We start from the raw sequence: 24,121 nt of genomic DNA on the forward strand, positions 1-24,121 counted from the left end.
ATCAGGTGAACAAAGTGGCCATGCAGTGAGAAACACATATCTGATCACTCTGGCTTCTGTGAAATGTTCTCAAAGAATCTAATGTACTGATCAACAGATATGAGAAAGGGGCCCCATCCTGCTTGCAAATGACTGCATCCATGCACAGGCACTGCTGTAGCTGTGGCATAAAAAAATTGGCAGGTCACACGACCTGATTGGTAAATATCCTCAAAGAAGAATAGTCCAGTGATAAATAGAGCTTATAAACCCACATCAGACAGTAGTGTTCGGTGAATGCAAAGGGATTTATTGGATTGTATGTGGGTTTTTCCCATACCCAGCAATCATGGGTCACAACTCCGTTCAGGTGAAAGTGAATATCCCTGGCTATGTAGCATCCAACTCCACTCAAGCAAGGAATGTCAAAGCAAATGTCATTCAACTTTCAAAGTCCTGCAGGCTCAACTCCTGTGTCAGGATTCTTTAATGGGTAGAAATGCAGAATCTTCTGTAGAATTTTCCAGAGAATTATGTGAGTCATATCCATGTGTCTTGAAACAGCATATGCATTGTAGGAAGCAACCCCTATTTATAAACTACTCCACAATGGCAGTAGCAACTTCATTCACTTGCGAACTGGACTTGCAACCTCTGCAAGGTCTAACTCCCAATGATTCAGGCATTGAAATTCACAGAGCAAATTTTGCTGCCTAAATGCCAAATGTAACAGCATTGCAATTGTTTAGGTCAGTGGTTCCCAAACTTTTTCGGGCCACTGCCCCCCCTCGACTCCATAAACTCATCATCAGTGCCCCCCCTTCCTTATCTGACCGCACCCTACATTCAGAAAAGCAATTCACACAATCCACAAGGTACGGTAATAACATTTTTGAAACAAATTATTAATTTACAATTTACATTTATTTTAAATCCAAAAAAACATTTAACTTTAATAGCAACTTTACATTAAAATCTAATAAAACATTGTATTATAATACTATTCAATAGTAGCAGCTATTGAATGTTCAGAAAATCCTTAATGTGATGGATGGGCTTCATGGAGTGATACCAGTTTTCCTGTGTCTGGTTTAATATCACTTAGCAGGAGTCTTAAATCTCCACGTTGAGTTATCTGGAGTCTATTTCTTTGTTTCGAAAGAAGTTGCATGACCACACTAAAACCACGTTCCACTAAATATGATGTTGGAAATGCAAAGAGGAGCTTCTTAACCACTCCCTGCAGTGAGGGATAGCGAGCAGAGATCTCTTTCTGCAACCAATACTCTTGATAAGATGTAAATTTTGGTTTCAGCTCAAAGTCATTTTGTAGCTCAATTAGTTCTTTCTCCATGGCTCCAACTACCTCAGTATTGGAAAATGGATTTATTATCCAATCTGGAGCTTCCAACGAAAGTAGATCCCTTACATTGCTCAGTCATATCTTCATACAGCATATTCAAATAGTCACAGTAAACTTACAGATCATCAGTTTGCACCCTGTGCTTTCCATCTAACTTGGATAGGCTGGGAAATTGGTAGAGCTCATGACGGCCTAGGTTTCGCTTCAACAGATTTAACTTTGAAATAAATCTTGAGATAGAAGATTTGGCCTTGATTAGATTGATATCATAGCCTTGTAACTGCAAATTAATTTAATTAAATTTTGCAAATAATCTGATAAATAAGCAGCATCATGCCTGATAGCTTTGAGTTCATCACTGAGCAAAGCCTTTTTTGCCTTCAAAAAACTCTACAATGGTATCATAAAGATCATAAAACCGTCTCAAACAGATGCCTCTTGACAGCCAACAAACTTCAGTATGGAGCAGCAAACGTTCATCATTTTACGGAGCCTTATCACCTTTACCTATAGAAGTTGCAAACTCCGTATTACTAAAACCTTGGTATTTAGGGTCTAGCTACTCACTGAGGAGACCTCAAAAAAGGTTGAAACTGGTCTGGGTAGTGACTCCACCCATAATGCATTGCAGTATAAATCTTCTAGTGAGATGTGCTTTACAGTATGGGAAAATACTAAGAATAGTGATCAGAGCTTTTTCCACCTTTACAATGAGTTGCCCTGGTGTTGTACTATCTTTAGACTTGAACTTTGTTTCAGGTGCAAACTTAATTGTTTGCATACTTGGGATTAGGAGTTAAAATAACCAAGTTAATAAAATTACTTGGTTATCTTAATATATATGCTGGCCTGGTTGGCCGAGTGGTTAGCGTATCGAATCCCACTTAGGCATGGATGTTTGTGATTGTCTTCCCCCTTCATACATTCGTTCACCTAAGTATAGATACTCTCCCAATATGGACCGGGTCACCACAGGAGTAGTAGACCCCAAACCTCCCTCAATGGGAGAGGCCTTCACCCTGCATTGGGTAGAAAAATAGGCTGTTCATCATCATCCTATATGTATATATGTATGATGAATTATTGACTCGGTTGAAATACATATTGTGAAAAGAGTTGAATGACTTAAACCGAGAGTTAGGTAAAAGGGGGTTTAATAATAAATTACGACTAGTTTCGGCTTATAACAGCCTTCATCAGGTGACATTATAAAAGAAAAAAACACTAAACACTGAAGGTTAAAAAAAAAAAAACTATGAACAACATAGAGAGTCTATACATAATTAGTATGAAAACGTTGTAGTTATATTTAAAGCTGTTCTTTCGTTTGTTGCATTGTTAGGAGAGTGCGTGTTTGCAGCATCACGTGAACGCCAGTACATAATTATAGCTGAATGACTATTTGGGAGGTTGTAGCTCAAGTTATTATTTAGATGTTCAGGTTTGAGGATGATTTCCCTAGATTCTATGATTTTTCTCTCCAATTCATCATGGCAATGAAAAATGTTAGTAGATCTGTCCCAGCAGACTGTATGACTTGGGGTTTCATCATTAGGATTAGCCGAGAAAAGGATATGGCTTGATAAGGCACTGGCTCGCTGTCTCTTGTAAGCAATGTCCCTCATGTGTAATTCAATAGATTTGTCTGTCTGGCCAAAATATTATTGAAAAATTCCTTCTTAATCCTCCTAGTCATCACACAGAAGAAATAAATACATTTAAAGGCAATATATCTATTCCTTACATAAGTTCAGTTTCACAAAAATTAGCCAAGGTTCTAAAAAATACAATAACAGAACTTTGTTCACTCCACTTCCAAAAATCCACTCCTTAATTAGCCACCCAAAAACCATGTTGTCATCATCTTAAATTTCCTGGTGTGTACAAAATTTGGTGTGATTGTGACATTCCTTATTTTGGCCAGACAGACAAATCTATTGAATTATGCATGGAGGAACACATGAGGGATATTGCTTACAAGAGACAGCTAGCTAGTGCCTTATCAAGCCATATCTCTTTCTCGGCTAATCCTAATGATGAAACCCCAAGTCATACGGTCTGCTGGGACAGATCTACTAACATTTTTCATTGTCATGATGAATTGGAGAGAAAAATCATAGAATCTAGGGAAATCATCCTCAACCCTGAACATCTAAATAATAACTTGAGCTACAACCTCTCAGATAGTCATTCAGCTGTAATCATGTACTGGCGTTCACGTGATGTTGCAAACACGCACTCTCCTAACAATGCATCAAACGAAAGAACAGCTTTAAATACAGCGACAATGTTTTCACATTTATTATGTATAGAAACTCTCTACGTTCATAGTTTTTTTTTTAACCTTCAGTGTTTAGTGTTTTTTTGTTTTATAATGTTTTAAATTTTGTTTAAAACAAATTTTATAATTTGTTTTAAATATATATATATATATATTTATTAATGACTTCATTTGACCTCAAACCCAATCCACAGTTTTGCAGCTGACAGCACTTTGCACCTCTCCTCAACCTACAGAACATCAACCATCACCACCCTCAATTATGATCTCCAATCCATCCTCCATTGAGGTTCAGATAACCTCATCAATTTCATTGCTAATAAAACCCAGTTCCATTTTATTTCTCATTACCCCCCCCCCCCCCAATTATTATTTTTGAAAATACCCACATTTCCAGAAAATTCGAGATTTCTCTTTTTGGAATATTACCCTGACTTCAAGCCTCTCCTGGCATAAACACATCGCAACCATTGCATCCTCAGCTTCAAAAAAAACTAGGATTTCTCTTTTACTCAAGACGTTACTTTTATCCTGAACAGCTGTTAACCTTATACTCATCACAAATCTGCCCAGCTATTGAATACTGCTCTCACATATGGGGGGGGGGGGGGGCCCTAAAAGCTCTCTCAAAATGCTTGAGTCAATACAGAGGAGAGCAGTTAGACTTATTAATGATCCATCTCTTACCAACTCACTTTCTCACAGATGTTTGATTTCCACAATGTGTATTCTACAAATATTTCCATGAGAAATGTTCATCTAAAATAGCATGAATAATTACCCCACTTAATATTAAGCTCTTTGGAACATGTGCAGCTGCTGCTCAAACATCCTTTCACAGTGCACCTTGAAAAAACAAACAGAACAAGTTTCTTTTCCTCTTCCTTCATCTCTGCGACTGCTGTATTATGGAACAGTCTTCACCCAGTTGTTTCCCAAGAAATGCAATATACAGTCTTTTAAATCAAATCTAAACAAGTTCCTCCTTTCCCAACCCACTACCCATATACAGTACTAGTGTACTATAGGTTGATCAACCAACCCCTCTCGTGTATGGGCTCGTATTCAGAATACAAGAACTCTTGTATTCAGTTACATAAAGGAAATATAAATTGATGATATAAGTGTTCACTTCATTTATCCAAGATTGGACTTTCTGACCAAGCCTTTGGAATTATGCAGAGTAAAATTTTTACATCTATTTCGGACATTTCTGGATATTTTTGCCTTTTGATAGGAAACAGCTTTCTAATGGTTTTTCTACTTCGTGTTGAAATACAAGTATTTATTCATATTTCAAAATACTTTATTTATCTGAATATCGTTATCGCCAGTTTCTGTACTATCATCAAAAATAATTGCACCACTTTTACACTTACACAGAATAGTTATGGAAAAGAGCTTAATTGCTTAGGCTGCTGTAAATGTGATTTGTTTACAAAAAATGTGTGTTTGGGGGGAGGGGGGACATTATTAGGGGCAAAAATTTATGTTTGGTAAATTTCCAATCATTATCATTTGGAAGGTATTGGCAATAACGTCTGCATATTAAATAGTTAATGATTTATTTCATGCCTTGTTTCTATATTATAGGCATTTCCAAATGAGATTACAGAAAACAATTCTTGAAAATATGGATAAAAATGAAGATCCTCAATTACAAGAAAGAATTTCATTAGCCCCTTTGAAAACACATGCAAAAAATAAAGTTAGTGTTAATCGTGTTGGGCCAGCACTAATAGGTATGTTTTTATTAAATAGGATTTGTTATTCATTCTAGAATCTATTTTTAATTAATTAGATAACCTAGAAAATGTATACTCTAATGGTTTTTAGAAAAGATGCAACGATCTATCTGGTATCGTACCTCTATTCAGAGGCAAGTGTGGTTTTACAAGGTTTGTGGAAAGTGATTCGTTCCTTACAGCTGATTAAAAATAGTTATCATCTTAAATGAATACAATGTGGATTAAGAAATAAGCATTGCTGTTGGAAATACTCCACAGAATGATGGTGGGTTAAATTTTGATACTCAATAATTGTGTGTGTGTGTTCATTACACACACACACACACACACACACACAAATGTATAATATATTTGTCTATATAATATAGAAATAGAAAGCTAGCAAGCATATACAAAGATAACACCACCTGCCTTTGTTTATACTTCTCCAGTTGTATTAATTATGTACCCATCTTTATAATTGTACTGGACTTGGTTCTCATATCCATGCTATTCAAGGAAGTTTTTACTAGGTGTGAAGACAATTTTTTAAGTCTGAACTATACTTCCATTATTGTTTATTTACCCAGCATACCTATAGAAATCTTAACTACTTGCAGTCGATTAGATTTTTAATCCATTCCTCCTAATTCATTAGCATTTAACTTTGTTGTGCATATATAAGTTAATCAGATTTTTTATCATGGCTAGTTAGGATAAATTAGATTTGTATCTTTGATGCATGGCTTTCATAATCCATATAAAAATTAATAATTTATTCAGTATCATGACCGAAACAGATTATGTGTGTATAAAAATATCAAAAAAGTGCTTACTTTGTTTAAGTAAGCACTCGAAAGTAATTATGTACTGATATTAACACATTTTGCATCCAGGACTACTGTCATCCCTCGACTTACGTCTGCTCGAAGATATGTCTGTGATCCCATAAGGAAATAAATAACATTTTAGACTATACTTTCAAACAAGATGCAAGCAAGTGTAAAGTAAAAAGATTTCTATTTAGCAACAATGCATCATGTGCAGTGACAACACATTCAGCAGCAACCTCCCTTGGCAATCGGCATGTGTCTTCAACGGTTCCTCTGTTGATTTTGTGTTTGAGAAAAAAGATTATTTGTGTATTTATCGTTAAATATTTCACGATATTTGTGCAACACGGGGCCCTACATGCCCAGTCAAAAAACCTAGTGAAAATCACAGAAAAAGAGGTTAGCAATTGATCTTGAAATGAAGTTGCAAGTTATAAAGCAACATGAAGCTGGTGAGCCCTTCAATGTGATTACACATGACTTTGGGGTCTCATTCTACAGTGACTACCATTTTGAAAAATAAGGATAAAATCGTAGAAGCTGTGAAAGGATCTTCTTCCATTAAATCGATGATAGTGACGAAGCAATGATAAGGTCCTATTGCTTGTATGGAAAAGCTACTTGCATCATGGATAGAGGACCTGAACCAAAAGTGTATACTTCCTTAGCACTATAACCATAACTGCTAAGGCACTGTCTCTTTAGCATGTTGAAGGAGAAAGCAGAGCCCGATTATGACTATGAATTTGATGCTTCTTTCAGTTGGTTTATGAGATTCAAGCAGCATTTTGCGCTGCATGATGTGAAAATGTATGGCGAATCTGCAAGTCTGATGAGAAGGCTGCCAAGGAGTTTGTGGAGAAATCGGATAAAATTATTACTGAAGAAAATTATTTGCCACAGCAAATATTTAATACGGATGTGACCTCCTTGTTTTGGGGGTGGGGGAAAAATGCCTGAACAGACATTCATCCACAAAAAAGCTAAAATCTATGCTGGTTTCAAAGCTCTTAAAGGCCATATTATGATTCTGTTAAGGGGTAATGTGGTTGGATATAAACTGAAACCATTTGATATGGCACAGTGAGAATCCATGAGCCTTCAAAAACATTAGGAAGCATACTCTTCCAGTTCATTATCGGAGCAAGAAGTCGTGGATGACTCTAAAATTGTGTGAGGATGCCTTAATCAATTGTTATGCAAGTGAAATGGAAAGCTTGTTGTATGAAAGAAAATGTAGAATTTAAAATTTTATTAATTCTAGATATGCTCGGGTTCATCCACCTTATGTCGGTGATACCCCAAGATCAAGGTCATGTTTCTCCCTCCAAACACTACTTCATTGATCCAACTGATGGATCAAAGAGTTTTTGCAGTGTTTAAGGCTTATTATCTACAGAGAACTTTTTCACAAGTCATTTCTGCCACTGAAGGAAATGATCAGACTCGTGCAATTCTGGAAAGCATTCAATATTTATCATGCTTTTAAAAATATTGCTGTGGCTTGGGATGAAGTGACCTCTCAATCTATGAGTGGCATATGGAAAATGACATTAAAAGGGTTTGTGTACGATTTTGGAAATTTTGAAAAAAAAATTAAAACCTTTTGTTAATTGAGTGAAGAAATAGTGGGTCTAGCAAACAATCTGAATCTCAATGTGAATGATGACAACATAATGCAGCTAATAAAAAGTGCCCCTGAAGAGTTGACCAATGAAGAATTGGGTCAAATTAGAGGAACAATGTGTTGCAGAAGAGGAAGAACAAGAAAATAAAGAGGGAAAAGAGAAACAAGAAGAGGTAGTTTAACAATTCACAGTGAAGGGACTTGCAGAAATGTTCTCTGCAGTTAGCGATGTTCTCAACATGACTGAAGACATGATCCCAATGTTGAATGCTACTTATTAATAGAAAGGAAAGTATACAAAATGTCAGCATAATAAAAAGAGTTATTTTAACACGGTTGTAGAATCCATAATTTCAAAAATGAATGCTGATCACCGTTTAACACTAAAAGAAAGAAAAGTATACGATGCATTTGCTTACTATGAACAAATTTATGATGAAAAAAAGAGGAATAAGCAAAGCGCATTGGATATTTTCTCAAAAAAACAAAGGTTATACCAGAGGAGCTGCAGCCTGATCCTTCACATAGGAAAGGTAATGAAGATTTTGATGATTATTCTCCTTTTATATAGTGGCAGTGATTCACAGTACAGTTTTATAAGGTTTAAAAATTACAATGACAGTAAACTTATTATGGTTAGGTCCCTAATCCTTATAACTCCATTGATTTAATGTATTAACTTAAGTTCTGCTGGTTGGAACGGAACCCTGATGTAAGTCAAGGAATGAGTGTATTTAAATTTCACCACTGACCTTAATAGATAAATATAAAACTATTTTTGTTCCTGAAAGAGAAAAATTTCTCTTTCTCTCTCACTGACATCTTCTTTGAACAAATTCTGGTTACACTTAAATATTTCAAATTTCTGTATGTTTATGTGATAATTTAATTATAATATTAAATTATTATTTTAATTTTTAATTAAAATCCAAAGAACCATCTGACCAATATTTCTAAATATATGCAGTGTAGTACCTTCAAATATAAGAATTCCTGTATTCAGTATTCCTGAAAAGTTTTTTTTCACTTATAAATTAAACTCAACCTGTCAAGAAATTATATTGTTTATTTCTTTATCCAAGTGCAAGCAAAAAAAGTTTGCACATTATCTTCACTGACTATACTACTTGTATTTAGAGGATGATGACTTCATATCAAGTCCGTGCAGTTATTGAAAGTTTATTTTTCACTTGGTCAGAGTATAATAAATTTAGTTTAATCCTTTATCCAAGTGTGAGCAAACAAAGTTTGCGCCTGAAAGTATCTTCAGGACTGGGGTAAGGTGGTACAACACCAGGGCAACTACTTGCAAAGGTGAAGAAAGCTACCAACACTCCTGTCTCAGTATCTCCTATAATGCAAAACACATCTCCTTGCGGATATGTCTAATGTTATGCATTAAGGGAAGGGCCACTACCCAGACTAGTTTCGACCTTTATTGAGGTCTCTTCAGTGGGAGCCAGGCCCAAGTTGAGATACCAGGCAGAAGCATTTGCAGGTCATCTCTACCTATAGGAGTTGCCAAATGGTGTACCACCCTTTTTTAATAAATTACTCTGGATTTAGAGAAAGATGTTGAAAGTTTATTTTTCACTTGGTTAGAGTATAATAAATTTAGTTTAATCCTTTATCCAAGTGTGAGCAAACAAAGTTTGCACCTGAAAGTATCTTCATGACTGGGGTAAGGTGGTACAACACAGCTACGAGCTGCCCTGGTGAGACAGGAGTGTTGGTAGCTTGTTCCACCTTTGCAACGAGTTGTCCTGGTGTTGTACCACCTTACCCCAGTCCTGAAGATACTTTCAGGTGCAAACTTTGTTTGCTCACACTTGGATAAAGGATTAAACTAAATTTATTATAAAATCCGTGCAGTTAGCTGAGTGGCTATGCGCCTCAACCATATGCCTGGGAAAGGAGTGTCCTGGATTCGATTTCCGTCACTGACATGAGGGGCTTAAGGATCTTTCTGAGCCATAGCCAAGTTAGCCAGTCTTGGGTGTGGACAGTAGGGTTTTTCGTCCCGCAAGGCAGGCGAACTGGCCTTGACCACTACGGACGCAGGACTGGGGCATAGGGCTGACCATCTTATCCTGAGAACTGTTGAGGTCCGATAATTAATGAACCCTCGACACCGCAAGGTAGAAGAGTGGAAAGGAAAATGAGATGAGATGAATGAGACTTCACATCATTGCCTTAGATCTGTTTTGCATTATGGGATGCTAAGGCAATTGATCTGCAATTGTTTTTTTTTGCAATTCATGTTAGTTCCTTCGTTTTTGTAGTTTTGGAGAATATCGCTATTCTCAGTCTTTATCTTGGCATTGCATTAAATATATAACTAATTGAAATATTATCTTTTATACTGTTGAATGTTATCCATATATTTAGTGGCAGCTCAAATGCTAGGTTTTTGTACCACTTGATGCTTTTTAATGAAGGACTGCTGTATGCTGTCATTTGATCTGATACCTTTGTTATAATTATTAATCATTTTTAGTCTAGTACAATCATGTCTTTTTTTTTTTTTTTTTTTTTTGTAATAATACATAATTGAATCTTTCGATAATGAGAGAATATCGGTTATATTTCCATTTCAAACTGTAATATCAGTGTTATCTTGTGCAAACAAGTTCCCCTTGATTCGATTTTTTTTTTAAAACTACTTTCGAAATTCCATGGTTTTTCCAAAGTGTTCCAACTAAATGAGTATTTGCATGAATTAACTTTCTTGCCAAATCCACGCCCATGTACCAATCATCAGTATATAATGTTTGCATCCTTTTCCTAATATATTTTCAAAAAAGCGACATGACAGTGTTTGTAGGAATCGTCTTTTGCATATCCAATTTTTTATTGAGAGTCTATTGACTCCATGGAGATACCTGTATAATAATAACATATGAAAATTGTGAGCATACCCTGGTGCAGAACATAACTTGATTCCATATTTGCTTTTTTGTTTTATATAATATCTGAAAATGACAACATTTTTAGATATTATTAAAAAATTTTAGATAGCTGAAAAATTCAGCTAGATCATAATATTTCTGGATATTTTTATTCAGGGCATCAGTGAGAATTTTGATTTTATAAAAATGATCAGTTGAACTTGTTTGTTCATTATTTTTAAAATGCAGCATCTGAAAATAATTTCAAAATGATTCAGAGACATAATACTGCATGGAAAATTTTGTAGTAATGCAGGGTCTTTGGACCAGTAAAGATGCATTTTGGACTTTACTAATTCCAACTATGTAACAAAGCCAGAAAGATCTTTTGATCTCAGTTTTTTTTTTTTTTTTTTTTTATTTTTATTTTTTTTTTTTAGTGGTAGGATCCACTCATTCAGGCATGTTGATAATCTTTTGAAAAGTATTTGAAATGCATACAAACTTGTCTGCTATTATTTCAAATGGCTTAAAAAACCCAAGAGCAATTAAAGTTTTTACTTCCTTGAAATCTTGTATTTTTAGTGTCGAATACTTTGAAACCAGGGATACCTGCAAAAAGTATCAAAAAGAATGGTTTTCAAGTGGATTTGGCCATTTTTTTTTATCATTGTTTTCATCAGTGCTGTTATCGTCTGTCATCTACATGTGCAGAACTGGATAAAATGCGATAGTATTTAGTAGGATAGGAACACCTCTATTTTGTTTGATGTATCACTTGAAAAACTTTCTTCAAATGATATAATTTGTAACTTCTGATATTTCACATTGTGTTACTAAACTATTTCATCAGATGTATCACTAAAATTTTTTCTTGTAATGCTAAGTTCATTATTAGAAAGACACTTTCCATAATTAATTTATGCACAATAAATCATTTACTTCATGTCTGGCAGGCTTATATTTCAATGTATCAATGAAAAACAACTGACTCGACATAAAAGGCACGAACAAAAGACCTTGTGCATTAGTTGAAAGCCAACCAAAAATCACGAGTGGAAATAACTTGCTATGGTGTGTGTGTCATCAGTGACCCACAATATTATAAATACAGTAATCCCTTGATCAGTGCACCTCGATTAGTGCGTCATTTTTTTCGATACCCAAATTTGATTAGTGCACCTATATCCATCTTAAAAATAAATGTTACAGATTTTAAAAATTTTCTATCTATACATTTTTATGGATAACTATTTTAGAAAATCACTCACCAGAATGAAATAATTTAGTTACCGATTTAAAACATTTTACAAAGTTATTTTTAATGGCATACTACACTACTTCCATATACTATGTTCCAAATTTTTACCATCAAAATTTGTCGGCTGCTATAGTACACCCACAGATTTGAGACCCTTCGACACTTCTGCGCATGTCACAAAAAGGAGAATCCATTCCGATAATAGGGTAATCAATCCGTCTTCTGGGATGAGTTGTTTATTATTGCACGTCAGAAAATTAACTTCTCTTTTATGATCATTGTAGTTTTTAAAGTGGTAACTATTTTGCATGTATAACAGTTGGGAAATTTTATCTATAAAGCACGTGATTTCGCATGTTGGCAACCAATTCGTATGTCCTTCATTTCTTTCTCCCCTTCAATGATAACACTAGATATGAGAATTATGTATTAATTGATATGAAATATTACATGATAATCTTTTTCTTCAACTTGCTGAAGCGCTAAGGTTCTTTGTTGTATGTACAAACTTATTCCATTCCTTTCTTCTTGAGCTCTTTCATTCCAGTCCTGGATTCACATCTGAGCTATGTCTTTTTGGATATTATCCAAATATATTTTTGATATTATCCCAGAGTATCTGCAGTCTCTCTGTAGGTAACTTTCTATAAGGCTTCATCTCGAATGCTTATTTAGCTATTTTCCCCTCATCCATTCTTTCCACATACCTAAGCCATCTCAATTTCCATGCTTTAATTTCATCAGCTAGAAGTGAGGATCTGTTGAGTTTATATAGCTGTTGATTATTGCTTTCTCCATTCACCTGTTGTGTTATCTCTTACAGGTCTGTAGACGTTTCTGAGGATTTTATTTTCAAAGATCTGTAATGCTTTTGCATCTTCTTGGTCTGTTATGCTTCAGGTTTCTGCTTCATATAAAACAATAGGTCTAATGATTGTCTTGTATATTTCTGTTTTAGATCTGCTTGATAGAATTTAGAAGATGGCAAATGATGTAGTGAATAAGATCTATTGGAAACATGTATTCTAGTTTTTATTTCTGTGCTAATTTTATTATTTCAAGTAATCAATGTTTGATATTTGAATGAAGCAGCAGTTTTAAATTTCAATGGTACACGATTAACAATGGTAAACGGGATGTTTTCCCCTTGATTGTGATTTCTGCATACCTGTAAATATCCAATTTTATCCTGGTTGATTTTTAATCCTAGTTTTCCAGCAGCACCAGTTTTGAGTTTTTTAAATGTTATTCCAATGTCTTTAGCATTTTCTCCAACAAGGCATATGCCGTCTGCATATCCTAATATTACTGTTCTGTTTGTGTTATCTTTTACGGTTTCTTGAATGCATTTTTCTAATGCTAAATTAAAAAGGTTGAACGAATGAACATCTCCTTGCTTCAATCCTATCTTAATATCAAAAGGTTCAAATATAATTCCATTAGCTAATACGATATTTCAGTTGTCAGTGGCACAAATTTTGATTAAATGTATTATAAGATATTCTTAGTTAATCTAATACTCCCTAAAAGCCTTCTCTACAAATGCTACCATAGGCTTTTCTAAAGTCTATAAATAAAATATGGACTGGCAGATTACATTGCCATTTTTTCCCCCCCTAGAATGTCTAAGTATAAAAATCTGGTCAACTGTTAGTCTATTTTTTCTCCTGCTTCAGAATCCTGCTTGATATTCATCTATATTTTCTTCTGCATAAGGTAATATTCTTTTTAGTATAATATTAGATAAAATTTTGTAGCCTGCTTACAGTAGATATTCTTCTGTAATTTTCACATTCATTTTTGTTTCCCTTTTTATATGCTAGAATGGTTAGTGATTCTTTCTATTCTGTGGGTATCTTTTTCCCATATTAAATTTACTAACTTATGTGTATATAAATGGTTAATTTATTTCCTCCATATTTAATGAGTTTAGCTACCATTACATCATTACTGGTCCTTGTTGTCTTTGAGCTCTTTATACTTTTTTTTCTACTTCATCTAGTGAAGGTTTACATATTTCTGGGTGAAAAGTATTTTTTTTATTTTTTTTTAGGTAACTTAAGAATCAAAGCAAAATAACTGGGACACCTTCACATTGCTTTCAGGAATGTGGACAAGTGACTCAGGCTTTTGTCCCAATGTCCAATCCTCACCTTCACATAGTGCATCCTGTTAGTATGGATCTACTGGGTACTGAACAAATGAGGATGGGCTGACAGTTTGGGACTTAGCTGACCAAATTGTACTTTTTATTGGCTTTTATTTGCTTTATTGGGCTTTTCATGCTGGCTGGGGTGTCGCTCGGTTAAACAAGACCCCACAGTAAATAATAATGTTTGGTTTACCGATCAAGTGTTGATCAGTTTTATTAACTGAACCAACTAGTTTCGCCACACTTATCTGTTGGCATCTTCAGGGCACTTACATATAGGTTTAAACAATCTCACAATTATGCTTAACTACAAAACTGACTAGAATAATTACAAATAAAATAGTATCGAACGTGAGTGAAATACGTATCGCGTGTACAAGATCAGCTAGCTGTTGCTGAGGAACTTGCTGTAGTTTGTATTAAAGTTCATTTCTTCCATTTTTAAGGTTCTGATTAGGGTTTTCCATATCTCTGGGAGTATTAGGCCTTGGTTTCTGTTAAGGTTTACAGTAGAACAGGCGACTGTGGCTGCTTCTTTGAAAATTCTTGAATGGTAATCTTCCTCTATGTAAGGGGAACAGCTTTTGTCACACTCGATGACATGGTTAGTTGTAGAAAAATGAGACAATAGGCCAGAAATGTCCTGTCTGTTGTTTTTGACATAGCCAATGTGTTCCTTTTGCCTGATTTCGAGGCTTCTCGAAGTCTGTCCGATGTAACTAGAGCCACATGAGCATGGAATATTATAAACTCCAGCATATTTATAGAAAGGATGATTGTCTTTTGGAGATCTTAGTAGTTTACGAATAGATTCTATTGGTTTAAATGTTACTCTTATTTTGTGTTGTTTGAGGAGATTGGCGAGCTTGTTGGAGATGCCACTTACAAACGGAATTGCAATCGTTTTTATATATTCAATATCTTCTTGTTCTTTTGTGGTGGTTCAGAGAAAAGGACTTTATTGACTAGTCTTTTTGGATAGCCATTCAAGTACAGATTGTTGGAAATAAATTTTAACTCATCTTGAAGGGTCTTGTTGTCCATTGTGATGCGAATTGCTCTTTTCTTTAACATGTGTACAATGCTGAGTTTATGTGAGATGTGGTGAGAGGAGTTGAAATGTAGGTAGCGACCTGTATTGGTCGGTTTTCTGTACACCGATAGCTTCATACTGCCATCAATACTAGACAATCTAAAAATATTTATTCCAAGACATCGATGTTACTCATTCGTGAAAGGTTACATCACACAAGATTTGTGCATAGTCAAATTGACTCACAATGTTATGAACTGTTCATGGATCTCTTCAGCTCTTTACATGAGGAAATTTGGCAAGTCTTATTAAAATGATTAATACCAGTTTCACCAAAGCTTTTAACAAAAGCAGACAGACCCAGATTAAAAAATTTAACCACCTTTATGCCACCCACAATGAGTCTAAACCTTCTCTACCAGACAACCAAGTTATTCTTAATTTTTCAAACCACATCTTAAAGAAACCTGAAATCGATATTCTCAAAAAGGGTTTCAACTATGCAATAGCTCCTCAACAGATTCCTAAGGTAGATTTCATCTGTAGTCTAGAAAAAGGAATCTCATTATTACTGCCTCACACAGCAAATGATCTAAGACTAAAAAGTTGTATAATACTTTCCTCTCCCTATTCCACAAAACAAAACTTCTCTTCACTAGATAAAAGAACTATTCGTGATTTAAAAAACAACAAAGACATCATAATACTTAAAGCAGATAAAGGAAACAGTACTGTAATACTGAACTCAAAGGACTATGAGGACAAAGTCAACCATCTGCTATCTGACTTGTCTGTATACCATCTTTTAACAAAAGATCCAACATTAAAAAACCACAATGATACCAATGAATTACTACGCAATTTATCCAACTGGCCAACAGACGTGATTAAAAAACTAAAATTGATGCATCCTTTAACTCCGAGACTCTATGGCGTGCCAAAAGTGCACAAAGATGGTATTCCTTTACGCCCAATCATTGATGCAATCAACTCTCCTACCTAATTATTGTCAAAACATCTCTCGAAACTCTTACAGCAACACATCCACAACTCAGAGAGTTGCATCAAAAACTCTGGACATTTTGTGGAAAAGCTAAAAAACATCAAGATATCAGATAATGATCTTCTAGCCAGCTTAGATGTCACCTCTCTCTTTACAAACGTTCCTGTAGTAGAGGTCATTGACATCTTAAGTACCTTGTTCCCACAAGATATAACTTCATTGTTTGCTCACTGCCTAAACTCCAATTATTTTTCTTGGAAAAATAAGATCTATCAACAATTAACAGGCTTGGCAATGGGGAGCCCACTCTCACCTTCATGTGCTGACCTCTTTATGGAAGACTTAGAAAACAAAATCTTATCACAAATTTTTCCTAAACCTAAAATTTGGTTTAGATATGTGGACAATATCTTCATCGTATGGAACGATAACAAAGATGACCTATATGATTTTCTCAAAAAGATCAACACCTTCCATCATTCTATTAAATTCACTCTGGAACTTGAAAAAGAAAAACAACTTCTGTTTTTAGACATCTTAATCAAAAAACAAATTGATGGCAGTATAAATCTATCGGTGTACAGAAAACCGACCAATATACAGGTCGCTACCTACAATTCAACTCCTCTCACCACATCTCACATAAACTCAGCATTGTACACATGTTAAAGAAAAGAGTGATTTGCATCACAACGGACAACAAGACCCTTCAAGATGAGTTAAAATTTATTTCCAACAATCTGTACTTGAACGGCTATCCAAAAAGACTAGTCAATAAAGTCCTTTTCTCTGAACCACCACAAAAGAACAAGAAGATATTGAATATATAAAAACGATTGCAATTCCGTTTGTAAGTGGCATCTCCAACAAGCTCGCCAATCTCCTCAAACAACACAAAATAAGAGTAACATTTAAACCAATAGAATCTATTCGTAAACTACTAAGATCTCCAAAAGACAATCATCCTTTCTATAAATATGCTGGAGTTTATAATATTCCATGCTCATGTGGCTCTAGTTACATCGGACAGACTTCGAGAAGCCTCGAAATCAGGCAAAAGGAACACATTGGCTATGTCAAAAACAACAGACAGGACATTTCTGGCCTATCGTCTCATTTTTCTACAACTAAGATTTTGTCATCGAGTGTGACAAAAGCTGTTCCCCTTACATAGAGGAAGATTACCATTCAAGAATTTTCAAAGAAGCAGCCACAGTCGCCTGTTCTACTGTAAACTTAACAGAAACCAAGGCCTAATACTCCCAGAGATATGAAAAACCCTAATCAGAACCTTACAAACTACAGCAAGTTCCTCAGCAACAGCTAGCTGATCTTGTACATGCGATACGTGTTTCACTCACGTTCGATACTATTTTATTTGTAATTATTCTAGTCAGTTTTTTATTCTTCTCAGTTTTGCAGTTACGCATAATTGTAACTTGTAAGTGTTTAAACCTATATGTAAGTGCCCTGAAGATGCCAACAGATAAGTGTGGTGAAACTAGTTGGTTCAGTTAATAAAATTGATCAACACTTGATCGGTAAACCAAATATTATTATTTACTAATTTATGATCAAGAAAATATCCTTCAAGACCCCACAGTTTTCGTCAAGGAACCAGGGTGAACAGTGAAAAGTCGGCTACTGGAACAAGCTCCAACTCAACATCCAGAAGAAGATTAAACCCAACATCAAGAACTGAAGATAGGAACCATCAATATAAGGAGTATTAATGGAAAGGAAATCAAACTTTCAGAAGAACTGGAAAAGTATGATGTAGACATAATTCTCATTACTAAGACAAAAGCAGGTGAGATATTACTAAATAAGTATAGGATGCTATTTTCAGGCAATTGTGATCAAGGAGAGGAAGGAGTAGCAAGCATTCAACACCAAACATGAAGTAAATTTCTTGATTGGAAATCAGTTTCAAGTGAGTTTTGCCCATATGTGGGCAAACTTCAAAATGCAGAAATGGACAATGAAATTTATTTGTGCCTATGATCCCACAGAAGAATTCTTCTAAGGAAGAAATGGAGTTTTTTGGGTCATTAGAACAGGCAGTTGACATAATGACAATGGAAAAAGTGGTCCTTGTTGGAGACATGAACAGCAGAGTAGGAAATGAATCTCACCAGACATATAGGAACATTTTGGGGAAATTTGGAGAAAAGGGCAGTGCCAATAATAACGGTAAGTATTATTACGTAACACCTCCAGGGAGTCCAGAGACTCATCGAGGGAGGGCACCTACTCTACAACTCTCCTTCTCCACCAACCTCAACTACCTTCATCATCTACACCAACACTATCTACCACTACCATTGGTAATTTCACAGACAATCGCAAACATCCATGCCCTTCGCGGGATTTGAACCCACAGCCTTTTGGCTGGAGAGCAGATATGCTAGCCACTCAGCCAACCAGGCTGGCTGGACTTCTGCTCAGGACACAGATTAATCATTACTAACACCATATTTCAACATAACAATGTGCAGAAGTTCACATGGAGAGAAGACACAAGAAATAAGAAAAGCCTCATTGACTGCATCATTGATAGTGATATCATAAAGATGGTTCTGGATACAAGAGGATTCGAAATTGGAAGTGACCATTACCAATGCTAAGCAGGATAAAAATGGATATCACGTTGAAAAGAACAGTATGTAAGAAAGTTTTAAAAAGAATTGAAGTTGAGCAGCTTTTGCAGGTAAATTGTAGACTCAACTATTCAAACATTATTGAAGAAAATTTGCAGTAGTTTGAAAACAAGAATCAAATCTTGGAGTCTGTGGCAAACTCTGAAGAATACATTGATTCAGCTAGGGATGTATGTGGTGAAGTTATATGCAAGGATATAAAAATAAGAACACTGTGGTGGACACAAGAAGTTGAAGCAGTCAAGGAAAAGAAGAAATTACATACCAAAGTTTTCTAGTAAATAAGTCAGCAGATACCCTAAAAGAATACAGAGAAAAATGTTAGAGAGCTAAGCTATGTGTAAAAGTAGTTAAACAAGAGTCATAGGAAGACTTTGGTAAGAGTATGGAAAATAAATATCAGGAAGGTGGCAAAATATTCTAGAAGCTATTAAAGAAGCTTAGAAATGGAGAAAAGAACTGTAAAAGGAATCAAAGATGATAAAAGGTGTCAGGAAAACTGAAGATAAAGATTTCCTAGATGTCTGGAGTACTTTGAAGGATTGTTAAATGAGCCAAGGGATGGCAGAACAGTACTAGAAACTTTTCAAGAGGAATGCAAAGGAGTACATATCAGTACTTGAGGTAGAAAAAGCCATCAAAAACTTGAAATGTGAAAAAGCAGCTGGAGTAGGTGATTTTCAACCAGAAATTCTTAAGTATGGAGGTATAAAAGTTTTTGCAGTGGCTATACTGCATAATTCAGAAGGCCTAGACAGAAGATGGAATTCCCAATGATTGGAGTAGAGTGCTCATAGTATCAGTCTATAAAAAAAAGAGGGGGGGGTGGAATGAAGCTAAATGTTAGAATTATAGAGGAATTTCTCTATTGAGTGTTCCAGGTAGATTTTGCAAGCATACTTATAAAGAAGCTGAGAAAGATTGTGGAAAAGAAACTTGGAGAAGGACAAGTATGGTTCCACCAAATAGATTGTCAAGATCAAATTTTGACTTTTAAGACCAATAGTTGAGAAATCCTGAGAATATACAAGGAGCTGTACTTAAGTTTTGTAGATCTGGAAAAAGCATTCCACAAGGTGCCCAAAGAAAAGCTAATCTCTGTTTAAGTTGTCAGTCAGCAGTTAGAATTGAAGAAATACAGGAAGATGGTTTGTTGTAAAATCAGGGGTAAAACAAGATGCACATTATCTCCACTCTTATTCGTCATCTTTATGGATCACATTATGAAAGAAAGTGGCATTAGGCCTGATAGTAGAATTGGAGATGTCAAACTTATCTCTTTGTTTTATGCACATGATGTACTCTTAAACACATATAGGGCAAGTCTCTAGAATTCTCTAATTAAATTGAATAACAGCTATAACAAATTTGGCATGAAAATTGGCAATAAAAAGCTCAAAACTATGAAAAATAGGCAGGAACATAGAAACTTCAGCTGCATTCTGAACGGTGATCCTATAGAACAAGTAAAATATTTCAGCTAAATATTTAGTCACAGTTGTTAGTGAAAATGGGAGGTTAAATCTAGAAATAGACAATAGAATAAGTAATGCTGATATGGTGGGTAAACAGCTGAGTAAATTTATCTGCAATAAGAGAGAAATTAGTCAGAACACCAAACTAGCAATATACAAGGCCATGTTCAAACCAGTTTTAAGTTATGGATCTGAGAGTTGGGTTAGAAATAAAGCACTTGATCAAAGACTACACTACAGATATGATGATTCTGAGAAAAATTAGGAGTGAACTAATGCCATCAATGGCAGAATCATATTAAAAATGAAGATATTAGAAAGGAATTCATTATTATTATTATTATTACGGACAACTCCAAGGAGTCCTTGGCCTCATCAAGGGAGGCCTTAAACATCATGTCAAGAACTGTTCAGCATTTGCTCAGTAACTATCATATTTTGTTTAGAACTGATTCACACAGTCATGGCACCCACAACAGACTGGCAGCTTATTCCACTCATTCACCACTCTCCAAATAAAAAACGTAGTTCTAACACCCTTGCTAAATTCTTACTCAGTTTCCATTGATGGCCCACTAGTTCACCCACTGTCACTGTTCTGAAAAATTCCCTCTGAATTAATCTTGTAAAATTCCCTAAGTAATTTGAATGTCTCAATCATATCACCCCTTTTCCACCTATCAACCAGTTTCTGTAACCCACAAATCTTCAATCTCTTCTCATAAGGTTCATTCCATAGACCTTCTATAATCTTGGTCACTCGCCTCTGGATTCTCTCTACCTTCTCCCCATCACCAAGAAACCCTGTCACCCAGATATGCACATAGTAGTCAAGATGGGGTCTTATCAAGGCTCGATAAAGAGGAACAGTAACCTGCTTGTCAAAGTATTCTTCAGTATCCAAGTGATCTGATGAGCTGCTTTATCCACTTTTGCTATGTGCCCTCTAAACTTTAACTCCCTATTCATTAACACTCCCAAATCTCTGGCTTTGTCAATTTCCTGGAGTATGGTTCACCAATGTAGTATATTGCTGATAATCTTTTCATCCCAAAATGCATAACCTTACACTTTGCAACATTACACTGACATCCATTTTCCTTAGCCCAGTCTGCCAATCTATCCAAATCATCCTGCAAAATTTTGACATCCTGTGTATTAACTATTTCTCTACCCAACTTTGCATCATCGGCAAAATAACTGAACAGTTCCTCTCAAATCCTTTCCTATATTATTAATGAACAAATTAAATAGCAATGGTCCAAGAACAGAACCCTGCAGCACACTACTAGTCACAGGCCTTCTTTTGGATTCTACTCCTAAATAAACTACTCTGATATTTCTCCATCAACCACCCTCCTATCCATCTCATAACCCTATATTCATTCCTATGTATTGCAGTTTACTGATTAGAATTCCATGTGGTATCCTGTCAGAGACCAATTCAGCCGTCACTGTATTATAAAACATGAGCAAATTACTGAGGCATAATCTACCCTTCACAAAACCATGTTGCCCCCCCCCCCCCCATACAGTATCTCATTTCCATCTATCCATTCCTTTATTTTGCTCTTAACTAACTTCTCCAATACTCTGATGACTCCTGATATGTGGATTAGTCAGTAATTTGCAACAGCGGTCTTGGAGCCTCCTTTATTCAGTGGAACTATTCCCCTCCCCCGGACTAACCCAGAGCTGAGACAGATTAAACAGTATGGTCAAGGGCACTGACCATACTGTTTAATCACTTGCCACTTCATTCAAGATTAGCATTCAAGAATGTGTCAGCAGAGTTAATCTAAGGAGGCATGGCGATTTACATAGAATTGGTGAGGAAAAGTTAGCAAAACAGGTGTTTGATACTAAGATGGGAGGAAACAGACTCGGGAAGACCAAGGTCTGGGTGGATTGATTCAGGTAGAACTGTCTTAGAAGAACGAAATGTTAGATATGACAAATATATAGGAGTACTTACAAGTAATAAACTAATTTTGAGGAAAATTGTGGATAAGAGATTAATAATCTTGTAAACTCAATCATGTAGTGCTGTCATAGTAACCTGAGCATCTCTTGGGGATATATATATATATATCAGGAAATTGATGAAGTATGATATTTTGTTTAAGACTCAGCAGGTGCAGGAGTTAGTTAAAGCTATTTCATCTTTATGAAATAGCAAACAGGTAGCAAGAGTGCTTTAACTAACTCCTAAATCATGATGAACCTGCTGAGGCTTTTAAACAAAATATACTTCATCATTATTCATTAACCATTGCTATTGTTTGTGTTTTCATATGTGGACATGTTTTTTGTTTTTAATTTCATAGAAAAATTTTCACGAGTTATTTACTATAAAGTATTTCTGCATTTCTTTAATTTGTTAATGCAAAAATTTTCTTTTCTTTTGTCTGATTATTTTATTGGCTTCCTTGGTTTCTAGAGCAGGGTTGCAGGATTATCTCTAATCTTAACCTATCATTGTGTTAATTCTAATGTGCTATATGTGCTGATAGCCTTTCAAAAAAAAAAAAAAAACTCATGGTGCTTTGACATAATACATTTGGCCTGTTCCTTAATACATGCTTTTTCACCCATATGTTTGTTCATGAGAAACTGAATTTTTTTGTTATCCAAATTGGAACTGTTATTGTTCCAAAAATATAAATCCATATAACACGATTCCCATAACATGAGATCTGCAGGACATGCCTTTCTGTAATTGTACCCAAGGCTCCAGAAATTCACTCACCACAGACGAGTGATCAGAGATGTGGTTACTATGGGTACTATGATTTTTCAATTTAAATGTATTATTTTCTTTGCATAATGTTCACTTTTTTCATTTTAAAACATCTCATTCACTGTTTAAAGAAGTTTTATTTCCAACTTTCTGGAAATCAAACTTCTGTATCTGAAATCATTAACTCAAACACTACAGCATCCTCTTTTAATGAATCACAAAAAAATTTGCAATTTTAGTTGTCAATTTTCTCTAAAAGTCATAAGGTTAACTAGTTATCCTCACTTTCTTCCATCCTTTTACCTCTTAAGGTTCAGAACTTGATTTTATTTTTTTTTCTATAAGAAAGACTGTGTAGAAAACAGTAATTAAAACTCAACCTGCTGTATCTTCTTCTTCTGACAGTTCAATCATCATTGTCGTAACATAACAATTGATAAAAGTTTAATTTTTTTTTTTCCTGTGTAAAAGACTTAATAAATATCCACTGTAGAGTTACAAAAATCCCATAATTTTTCTCATAGCAGTATTAGTGTTCTTTTCACTCCACACATGCTCCATTACGTGTCACATTTCTGGATTTTGTTTGTCACAAGGCAAAAAAATGAGTTCTAAATATGTGTCAGTTACTCCACTTAACTTGAAAAACAGTAAATCTCATACACTTTAAGTGTGTGAGAAAACATGTCTGCACGGTTAGCCTAGTGGCTTTGCGCTTCACAATCATATGCCTGGGGAAGGAGTGTCCTAGGTTCGATTCCCATCAACAACGTGAGGAACTCAAGGATCTTCTTCAGCCATAGCCAAGTTAGCCGGTCTTGGGCGTGGACAGCAGGGTTTTTTCCACCAGTTTATCTGGTGTTTTTCATCCTGCAAACTGGTCAGAGGACACACGGATTACAGTCAGGAATACCGACCCAGCCATAGGTCTGATTCATCAACCTATGCCAGATCCGGAGACCGAATAAAATTTTTGGGGACTAGATGGTACCGTGAACTCACGTAAAAAGGGGAACGCTGTATTATCACACGGAATTTATTTATTTGTGAGAAAACATGTAAGTTTTTAATAGCAATATAAGTTTTTCATAACATGAAT

The 24,121-nt window shown here is 35.3% G+C and overlaps 1 protein-coding gene across 5 annotated transcripts in view; it reads left to right on the forward strand.

The window, feature by feature from the left end:
* The window catches only part of LOC150102365 (mitotic checkpoint serine/threonine-protein kinase BUB1 beta-like), a 386,807-nt gene that overhangs the window by 134,554 nt on the left and 228,132 nt on the right, over window positions 1-24,121 (forward strand). For all 5 annotated transcript variants that reach the window (XM_090399214.1, XM_090399217.1, XM_090399216.1 and 2 more), the window contains exon 5: window positions 5,217-5,365. In XM_090399214.1, the coding sequence (XP_090255340.1) occupies window positions 5,217-5,365 (149 nt within the window). The remainder of the gene's footprint in view (window positions 1-5,216; window positions 5,366-24,121) is intronic.

Source organism: Typopeltis vanoorti, chromosome 10 (genome assembly GCF_054136105.1).
Source record: "Typopeltis vanoorti isolate ZY-2024b chromosome 10, IOZ_Tvanoo_1.0, whole genome shotgun sequence".
NCBI classification, from domain to species: domain Eukaryota; kingdom Metazoa; phylum Arthropoda; class Arachnida; order Uropygi; family Thelyphonidae; genus Typopeltis; species Typopeltis vanoorti.